This window comes from Rhizophagus irregularis, chromosome 1 (assembly GCF_026210795.1).
Source record: "Rhizophagus irregularis chromosome 1, complete sequence".
Lineage (NCBI taxonomy): Eukaryota > Fungi > Glomeromycota > Glomeromycetes > Glomerales > Glomeraceae > Rhizophagus > Rhizophagus irregularis.
Genome location: NC_089429.1, coordinates 2586875 through 2597464, shown reverse-complemented (window position 1 = coordinate 2597464; position 10590 = coordinate 2586875). Strand labels below are relative to the sequence as shown.

Genomic DNA, 10590 nt, shown 5'->3' with positions numbered 1-10590 from the left:
TATAAATTATATTTTAGGTATATATAGTAGTAAGCAAGCAATATTAATCAGAGAGTTGTCAAAAATCTTCCTAAATATATCTAATATCGAAAATAATGTAACGTTGCGGCCGCCTAAACGTTAAAAAAAAATAGTCAAGAAAAACTTGCTAATTTCATCTTAGTCATGCTGACGTTAACTTATAATAATTAATAAAATAAGCTTTTAATTAATAATTACAATCGATTCCAATAGTGGTCAGGATTACCTATTAAATTATCTGGACGAATCACTTTTTTAGATTTAAATTTTGATTGGGTTGCAGCTTTATTATATACTGTATAAAAACCGAATAAAATATCTTTATTATATAAATTTACCACATATTAACCATTAATAATTAATCTAATTAATCTCTTCTTTTAAAAATTCGATAAATTCACCAATTTTCAAATCATTATAATTTTTTACTATTATATCATGTAATTTAAATTCCTTTACTTCATCTTTCAAATAAAACAATTCTTCATGATCATCGTTAATAATGAAAAGGTTTTGAAAAGCGAAGTATTTGACTCTTTTCTTTTTCATAATATATTCTTTTATATTATATAACATATCATCTTGTCCAGCTTCTTCTCGTATTCCATTTATTATATTACTAAATATTAATTTCTTGATAAAAGTATTATGAGAATTTTTCAAAAATATTACAAAATCATTTGTATTTATAACAAGAGACATATTCAAATATTCTAATTTAGGAGGAAGAATTTGTCCTAAATTTTGAAGTACAATTGAACTAATTTCGGCATCACTATTACAAAAATATGTTCCAAAATCATAATCTAAATCAATAGTAAGATAATTAAGATTTTGTTGAATATTTTTGATTAAATTAATTGCTGGATAAATATTCTGACTATCAAATTCACATAATTCAAAGAATTTAATTTTCTTACAATATTTTGTAATTAATTCAAGTAGTTGTGATTCTGATTCATCATCATAAATTTTAAATGACTTAAATCCAAAATTTTCTAAATAATCGCCAGATTTTTGTAATAATAAATCTATTGACACAAATGCTTCACTCACAAATAAAGATTTTAATTTAAATGGTTTGGTTAAATTAATTATTTGTTGAATAAAATTAAAATCCAGAGAAAAACAATAAATAATGTGAATAGATTCTAAAACATTTAATTGTTCAAATACTTCATTTAAGAAATTTACATTTTTAAAATCGATGTTGTAAAATATAATAGTGGTTAAAGTATTCAAACAATTAGAATTTAATAACGTTAAATGAGGAAAATCATAAAAAAATAAAATTTTGGAAAGATTTTTTTGTGATTTAATTAATTGTGATAATTGTGATAAATATTCAATAAGCGTATTACTATCTTTATGTTTATTAAAACTTGGAATATAGAGCGATGAAATTGAATTGCAATTAGAACTTAGAAATTTTAATAAAGGGTTTATATTACCAATTTTAAATGAGTAATAAGGTTCAAGATAAAGATTTTTGATATTACAAATGAAATTTGAACTTTGTAAAACTAATTCAGAAATAACATCGAAATATTTATGACGATTCTTAACATCAAAAGTATGTATGATTGCTTCATTTTCAATGAATATCTTAATTAATGACTTATAAATGAATTTTATGAAATCTAAATTTTGTGTATTTCTGATTAAGGTAAATGAAGGGTTTTCATTTTTTTTAACAGCTACAACCCATTTTTCAATAAAAACACTAATCAAACGTGTATCTAAATATTGAATAAAACTGGGATAATTAAATAGTGTATTTGGAGTCAAATTGTTTATACCGAATTCATATAATTTTATTTTATCATTGTCATTTAACTTGACTAAATAAGTTTCAATAAAACGAATTTTATGATATTCAATAGAGTAATAATTTTTATTGGGAATAATTGAAAATGGATTTTCCCACAATAATGGAATCGCCAAACGACACCATAATCTGCTGACTAAACTACACGAATGTAATGTTGAGAAATCACTTCGAAAGTATTGTATAATTTCGCTCAATAATTCGGGTAATTCTCCCAAAAATATTTTTGAGCACGCCATATTTAACGTTAAGTGAAAGTGAGAGAGAGAGGAGAGGGCGCTAGGTTTTGTGTTCAAAAAAAGGCTAATTAAATTCATTTTCGGAGTTGTGCTCCGATATTGTCGCACAATTATTTTATAGTATGTCGATTAGAGGTGCAAACTTATTTGCGTAACTATGACGTAATTAGGTAAGTAACCATATAATTATGTATGGACGAATGAGTTAAGTTTGCACCTCTAATGTCGATCATTTGAAAAGAATTTTTTTCGCCTTTAAAATAACTAGGAAACGGAAACCGTTATTAAGTCCGAAGTGCAATTTAAAGTTTTTTTGTTGCACAATGTCACGTGCGAAGCAAAACTATCCACATGACTCAGAGACCCGGGAAAATTCCATTTTTATAATAAATGAATAAATCAGAATTTTTGCTGTATTATGGAATAAAACGGAATTTTTATGATTTTTAACAATTTTATTCCGGCACGTGACAACTAGCCAATCATTATTGCATATTTTATTGACTATATCGTGATAAGCATAGCGGACATCCCTATTTTATCACAATTTTGCCGATCATTTGCCGATCATTTGTTGATCACTATTTTATCATATCACATTTAATATTAGATTTTTTTTAAAGTTAATCTCAGTTATCTCAGCATCCAGTGATCAGAATTTTATGATTTTTAGCTTGTTAGAAAGCTTAGGACTTGATGAATCCGATCATCTTTATTTTACAAAATTTGGAGTTATATATCTTGAGATATTTGCATTCGGAATCTTCTAATTATTTTATTATATAATTTATCTTATTAGTTGGAGTAATTATACAATTATAATTCATTAATTTTCATTAATCAAAATAAAATATTAATTTTTATTATTAAAAAATTTCAATAAAGTGACTTTTGCAATTTAATAAAAATTATTATATTAATACTAATTATATATCATTATAATTTAACCATTGTTGATACATTATATCATATTGATTTTCTACATCACATTCTGTTCTTTCTAATATGTTTTCAATATTCTCTTCTTCATCATTTTCATCATCATTATTATTTTCCTTTTCAAATAAAGGGATTTCATTTTCTTTTAATGATGTCGACAATCTTTGATCCAAACTCTTAATATTTTTCTCAATTCCAGATGATAAATAATCAAAACAAAAATTACATTTATCATCATATAAAGTACTTAAACATTCTTTATGAAAACTGTGTCCACAAAGTAAAACAATTCCATTAGATAAATCTATACTATTTGATAATAAACAATTATTTGCATCACAAAATTTATCATCTGCTGGTATTTTTTGTGTATTCCAGCCTAAAGGAAGTACCTTTACATCCACTTCAATATCAAAACTTGGAAGATAAAATTTTGGATATCTATCATTATTAATTTGTTTTGTATTTCCTATATTCTGATGAATCTTATCAAATATTGAGAATAAAAATAATGAAACCTTTTTTTCTAAAGATTTTAATTCTTTAATTTGAGACTTAGCTGGATTTCTCAAATTAATAAAAGAATTTTTAAAAGGATTATTATTTCTTTCAGCATCAATAATTTTTGCTTTTTGTATAATTTGTAACTCTGAATTTGATTCTGCTGTTTGATGCCTTAAAGAGCTATGAAAATTTTCAACAAAATAATCATTAAAAATTGGTAAATTATTTTTTAAAATATTAATTATTGGATGATTTTTTGAAGTCCAATAAAATACATCACTTAAAAACATAAGTGGTGCTTTATTATAATTATGTCTTCTCAATCTTTGAAATAATATCCAAATTTTTACAGTACTTTCTAAATATCCTTCAAAAAATCCACTTCTAAAAAGTATTGCATATATATCCAAAGTAAGTGGAATAGAATTATCTAATAAATCTATCATCATTTGATATTCTGCATCTTTTAAATTTCCAAATCTTTTTGTAACAATATCACGAATATTTTTCCATCCATGATAAGTTAAATGTAAAATAAGATTGATTACTGTTTGTTTTGGTTTTTGAGATAATATTTTTTTATCTCCAAATAAGTTATGATATAGCATCTCAAAAAAGAAATGATATGTTTGAAATAGTATTTCTCTGCTGTTTAAAGAGACATGAAGTGGACCTATCATAGGAATTAAATTTAACACTTGCTCTGGAACTCCAGAATTAATGCCTTTCTTAATTCTAAGTGTTATAGCTCTTCTTATATTTACTTGTCCTGGCCAATCAGCAATTACAGGAATGATAAAATTATTTAAATAATTTTCTTCAATATTTTCTAATCTTTCAAATGCTTTAAATACATAATCTAAACATTCAATATAATCCTTAGTACTATGTAAAGGATGCAAAATAAAGTCTACTAATTTGCTATTAGACATTGATCTTAATTCATGGTAATTTTGAATTCTACCATCATAATTATGAATATTAAGTAGTTCAACTCTATTTTCATAAGAATCTTCAATTAAAAAATTTTTCCATAATTCTTTTTGCATATAATAACTTTTACCTAATTGATTCATAAAATTATTTTTAATGTTATTAATAATTAATCCAGAATCAATTCCTTTAGGATTATGTATTGAAAAATTATTTAATGAATAAAATGGTATTTTTGGAATTTTAGTATTTGTATTCAATAATATTGTTACAAAATGATAAATATTGTGAGTTTGTAACAATGTTGGTTGATTACGCCTATGAAATATTATGGTAATCATCTATATTAAGAATAAACATATTTTCTATATTTTGTAAACAATAATTATCTACAGTTTGTTGGTGTTCATTTGAAATAAAATTTTTTTTACGATTTACTGTTTTCTTGTTACTGAAACTCCTATATTTGCCAATGTATCAATAGAAGAAGAAGAAGCTCCAGAAGTTTCCAAGTATGATCCAATATCAACTTTAATTCCATTAATATATTTATTATTAATGCTAGCTAAAAAATAACATAAAGAAACTAATTTTTTTTTGTTGTTATTATTTGTTGTTTCAGATTTAGTATTAGGATTAGTTCCAGCATATAATTCATCAAAAAATCCAATTAAATCTTTATCAGCTGTTTCTAACATAGTTTTAAAAGCTATTGGATCATAAATAGGTTTAAGATTTAATCTATGTTGATTATTATAAAGAATATTAGACATTTTTATTATTTTACTACTTAATTTAATTTCACTTGAAATTTTTAATTGTGTCATAATTTCTTGATAATCTGATTCAAATTGTTGTAATTCTTCTCCAGTATATAAGATATCTTTTCTAAATAAATAAGTATGATTTCCTATTTTTGATATATTGTCATTATTATTTTTTCTAGAAATTGGTGCTTTATATTCTTCAGTTTGTAAATATTGAGAATCTTTATCAGTTTTTTTTTTACACATACTGCAAATCATTGCAAGTTCATCTAATTCTAATACTTTAATTAATCTTGTTGGAACTTTTTGAAGACTAAATTGTTTGCTTGTATTTTTTGATTGATTTAAGTATTCATCATGTTTTGGATGTTGACAAGTTTTTATTTGTTTAGTTTCTATTGATTCATTTTGTATAACTTCTATTGATTCATTTTGTATAACTTCTATTGATTCATCTTGTATAGCCTCTATTAGTTCATCTTGTATAGTTTCTATTGATTCATCTTGTAAATTATCATTATCATTTAAATTGTTTTTTTTAATTGGAATAGGTGCTTTGTATTTTTCATTTTGTAAATATTCAGAATCTTTATCAGTTTTATTTCTACACATACTACAAATTTCTGAAGATTCATTTAATTCTAAAACTTCAATTAATCTTTTTGGAACCTTTTTAAGATTAAGTTTGCTTGATTTTTTTTTTGTATTTTTTGATTGATTTTTATATTCATCATGTTTTGGATGCTCACAACTCTTATTATAATTAATATTTCTAGTTTCATTTAAAATAAATTGATTGTAATGTATTTGGCATAAATACATTCCAACTGAAATAATTAATTCAGTAGATTTTGGTATTTTAGTGTTATAAGTGATTGGCTTTATTCTTCCATTACATTCAATGGAATCAAAATTGCAAATATTTGAAAAAGTAGAAGTGTTATCCATTTTTTATAATTAAAAATTATGAAAGTATTTAAAAAAATATTGTTTTTTTATTTTAAATTGGATTGGATTTTCTAATTTTGCTAAAGCAATTTTTTTGTCTATTTATAAAAAAACTGATTAAATATAACACATAGAAAACTTTTAAAATAATAATTTTATCTTATATTTTTAAAATAGTAAACAAAAATAAATTTTAGAAAATATATAAAGTTTTAAAATCAAATAATCATATATTACTTAAAATTGACTAAATATAACATATAAGTAAGTTTTGGTTTCAAGCGAATTAGGATGCCATTTTTTTACCATATATTTCTAAATGGTTAACAAATATATAATGAAAATTTCAAAGTTGGCTTAAAAGTCTGTGGCTTTGTACAAAACTTTGAAGTCTAAAAATTGCAAATTTATTAAAATTGACTAAATATAGTATATAGGTAACTTTTGGTTTCAAGCGAATTAGGATGCCATTTTTTCACCATATATTTCTAAATGGTTAACAAATATATGATGAAAATTTCAGAGTTGGCTTAAAAGTCTGTGGCTTTGTACAAAGTTTTAAAGTCTAAAAATAGTAAATTTCCTAATTAAATACTAAAAATTTATATATAAAATTAATAAATATCAATTTTAGTAATGAAAAAGGTTTATTATTTTATTCTATATCGTTAAAAAACTTAAATTTATCAATTTTTATAGCCCGGCCGAATGTATATCGGTGTAGCCAAGCCAGATCGGCCGATTTTATATAATGTGATAATTCATAATAGAAATACAAAACCGTGAATATCTTGGCATCTAGTGATCCAAAATTAATGAAAATACCACCATTTGACTCGTCTCGATGAGGCGAATCCAATGAGCACAACTTTATCAAAATTGGATGACTGAATTTCGAGATATTGTTTATTGAAGTTTGAAAAATATATATGATCAGCAAAATGATCGGCATGGTGATATAAGCATGTCCGCTATGCTATCGTGATAGAAGTCTAACTAAAAAATGTGATTTTGCAATTTTGTAATATCTATACAGTTTTTGACTAAAAATTATTGTCGTGTCAAAGTTGGCCTGCATTAAGATGTAAGCCGGCTAGAATTATCAAATGTTTCTTACTATAATTGGTAATTTTTTATCGGAATAAAATCGGAATTTTTTTCGTTATCGTGATAAAAATTTGCGATTTGATATCGGAATAAATCCGGGTCTCTGCCGGGCACATGTTTATTGATAGAATGTGTTATCATGTGACACGAATCGACCGTTAACGCTAGTAGATGGTTGATTTACATGTCTAGTAATTACCTCCATGCGGGAGGTTAGGTTTTTTTATGTTTCACATTTTTCTCATAGAAGTGCTTTTTTATAGAATATGATCATTTATTTCCTTATAGTTTTTTTCATCTTTTTTTTTAATTTAGATAGTTTTATTTTTTGTTTTAATATTCACCACTATAGATTTAGATAAGACTGGTTACGCCTTTTAGGTTAGCAATCTTTGTTTTGTCACTACTCTGTTCTTGTCGTAATATTAAAGTAAAAATAAAAATAAAAACAAATGATTCTTTGATAGACACATATTTATATTTATTTTTATATATCAAGAATGACACTTTGCCGGACGGACATCCGGACATTGCATGTAGAAATATATAATCCTTTGTCACACTTCGGACTAATAATTTATGGATTACTAGTATTCTATAGTATAGTGTTCAAAAACGACCTGATCATAGGATTTTCCCGATCATTTGTTCATTAATCCTAATTCATTTCAATCATTTAATTTTAGTTATTGATTGATATATTGACATATGATTTATGTGAAATGAAAACCAAGTCGATCCGTTTTTTATATTCCATCTTTTTTCCGTAAAAGGCTCACATTTCCGGAATTAATAGCCTTATATCACGGAATTTATCGAATTATTTTCATTTTCCGTGAATGGATCCGCGAAAGGCTCATTTTTATGGAGTTTTTACAGAAATAACGGATAAAATTTTCATAGGGAAAGGGTTACGGTACGTTTCGCTTAAGTCCATTTCGCCGAAAGACTTTTCGCCGAAGCCATTTCATCGAAAGGATGTTTCGTCGAAGGGACATTTTGTCGAATAGAAATTTCGCTGAATAGTTATTTGCCGAATCCTTTTATCCGAATCATCCAATTCACCGAAATATACTTCACCGAATAAGATATTCTGCCGAAAATGTTAGGGTTGACATTTTATCATTAAGAATTCAATCTAATACCCGATTTTTATTAATAAACTATAAACGAAATAAACATTATTAATAATGTTTTTAGTAACGTAACAAAATTTTCGTAAGTATCATATAGATATTTGGGAAAAATATGATTTGAAATTTTCGGCGAATTGATTTCGGCAAAATTGCAAGAAGTCATTAGTATACCGCATAATTAAGGATTAAAGAAAATAAATTTTAATTAATAATTTTTGGACGAATCAATCTTTTATTTTTTATCAAGAGACACATTTAAGCTTATCATATATATATATAAGTATAAAAACAACTTTATTATGTAAATTTACCACATATTTACTGTTTTTAACTAATTTACCAATCTATTCTTCTAATATTCTTTTAAATTTACCAATTTTCAAATCATTATAATTTTGGACTACTATATTATGTAAACTAAATTGCTTGACCTCATCCTCCAAATCATACAATTCATCCCATTTATTAGTATAAAATCGAAAAGCAAAATATTTCACTCTCTCCTTTCTCATAATATATTCCTTTGTATAATGTAACATATCATCTTTTCCTGTTTTATCTTGGATTCCATCGTCTTTAAATAATAATTTCTTAATAAAAGTATTTTGAGATTTTTTCAAAAATATTACAAAATCATTTGTATTCATAACAAGAGACATATTCAAATATTCTAATTTAGGAGGAAGAATTTGTCCTAAATTTTGAAGTATATTTGAACTAATTTTGGCAATATTATTATAAAAATATTTTCCAAAATCATAATCTAAATCAATAGTAAGATAATTAAGATTTTGTTGAATATTTTTGATTAAATTAAATGTTGGATAAATATTCTGACTATTAAATTCACATAATTCAAAGAATTCAATTTTCTTACAATATTTTGTAATTAATTCAAATAGTTGTGATTCTGGTTCATCATCAAAAAGATTAAATGACTCAAATCCAAAATTTTCTAAATAGTCGCCGGATTTTTGTAATAATAATTCTATTGACTCAAATGTATTATTCACAAATAAGGATTTTAATTTAAATGGTTTAGTTAAATTAGTTATTTGTTGAAGAAAATTAAAATCTAGAGAGCGACAATCAATAATATGAATAGATTCTAAAACATTTAATTGTTCAAATACTTCATTTAAGAAATTCATATTTTTAAAATCGATGTTGCAAAGTATAATAGTGTTTAAAGTATTTAAACAATTAGAATTTAATAACGTTGAATAAGGAAAATCATAAAAAAATAAAATTTTGGAAAGATTTTTTTGTGATTTAATTAATTGTGATGATTGTGACAAATATTCAATAGCCGTACTACTACTAGTACCTTTAAAACTTGGAATAAAGAGTGATGAAATTGAGCTGCAATTAGAACTTAAAAATTTTAATAGAGGGTTTATATTATTAATTTTCAATGAGGAAGATCTAAGATGAAGATTTTTAATATTACGAACGAAATTTGAACTTTGTAAAATCAATTTAGGAATAACATCGATAGGTTTATAACAGATACTAACATCAAAAGTATGTATGATTGCTTCATTTTCAATGAATATCTTAATTAATGACTTATAAATAAATTTTATGAAATCTGAATTTTGTGAATTTCGAAGGGTTCTATTTTTTTTAAGAGCTGCAGCCCTACTTTCAATATTCGGTAGATTTCTGATAAAAGTATATGGAAGGGTTTCAATTTTTTTAACAGCTGCAGCCCATCTTTCAATACAAATACTAATCAAACGTGTATCTAAATGTTTAATAAAGCAGGGATGATTAAATAGTATATTTGTAGACAAATTGTTTATACCGAATTCATATAATTTTATTTTATCATTGTCATTTAACTTGACTAAATAAGTTACAATAAAATTATATTTAATAGAGTAATTATTTTTATTTGAAATAATTGAAAATGGATTTTCCCACAATAACGGAATTGTCAAACGACACCATAATCTATTGACTAAAATACACGAATGCAGTGTTGAAAAATCACTTCGAAAGTATTGTATAATTTTGTACAATAAATCGGGTAAGTCTCCCAAAAATATTTTTGAGCATGCCATATTTAACGTTAAATGAAAAGAAGAAGGGGAGGGCGTTAGGTTTTTGTGTTCAAAAAATGGCTAATTAAATACATTTTCGGAATTATGACTCCGATATTGTCG

The 10590-nt window shown here is 24.4% G+C and overlaps 4 protein-coding genes across 4 annotated transcripts; all 4 read right to left on the bottom strand.

Moving 5' to 3' along the window:
• Window positions 1-384: 384 nt before the first annotated feature.
• OCT59_000508 (uncharacterized protein) lies at window positions 385-2127 on the bottom strand (the record flags this gene model as incomplete). Its single annotated transcript, XM_025326360.2, has 1 exon — window positions 385-2127. The coding sequence occupies exon 1, from the start codon at window positions 2086-2088 to the stop codon at window positions 385-387; it is 1704 nt and encodes a 567-aa protein (XP_025176423.1). The 5' UTR covers window positions 2089-2127.
• Window positions 2128-2920: 793 nt separating this feature from the next.
• OCT59_000507 (uncharacterized protein) lies at window positions 2921-4139 on the bottom strand (the record flags this gene model as incomplete). Its single annotated transcript, XM_025332146.2, has 1 exon — window positions 2921-4139. One exon carries the CDS (start codon window positions 4137-4139, stop codon window positions 3015-3017), a length of 1125 nt encoding a protein of 374 aa, XP_025176422.2. The 3' UTR covers window positions 2921-3014.
• A 759-nt stretch (window positions 4140-4898) lies between these two features.
• Window positions 4899-6179, bottom strand: OCT59_000506 (uncharacterized protein; the record flags this gene model as incomplete). Its single annotated transcript, XM_066138880.1, has 1 exon — window positions 4899-6179. One exon carries the CDS (start codon window positions 6177-6179, stop codon window positions 4899-4901), a length of 1281 nt encoding a protein of 426 aa, XP_065988332.1.
• Window positions 6180-8766: 2587 nt separating this feature from the next.
• Window positions 8767-10488, bottom strand: OCT59_000505 (uncharacterized protein; the record flags this gene model as incomplete). The annotated part of the gene is made up of 1 exon (XM_025332145.2): window positions 8767-10488. The coding sequence occupies one exon, from the start codon at window positions 10486-10488 to the stop codon at window positions 8767-8769; it is 1722 nt and encodes a 573-aa protein (XP_025176421.1).
• Between the last annotated feature and the right edge of the window lie 102 nt (window positions 10489-10590).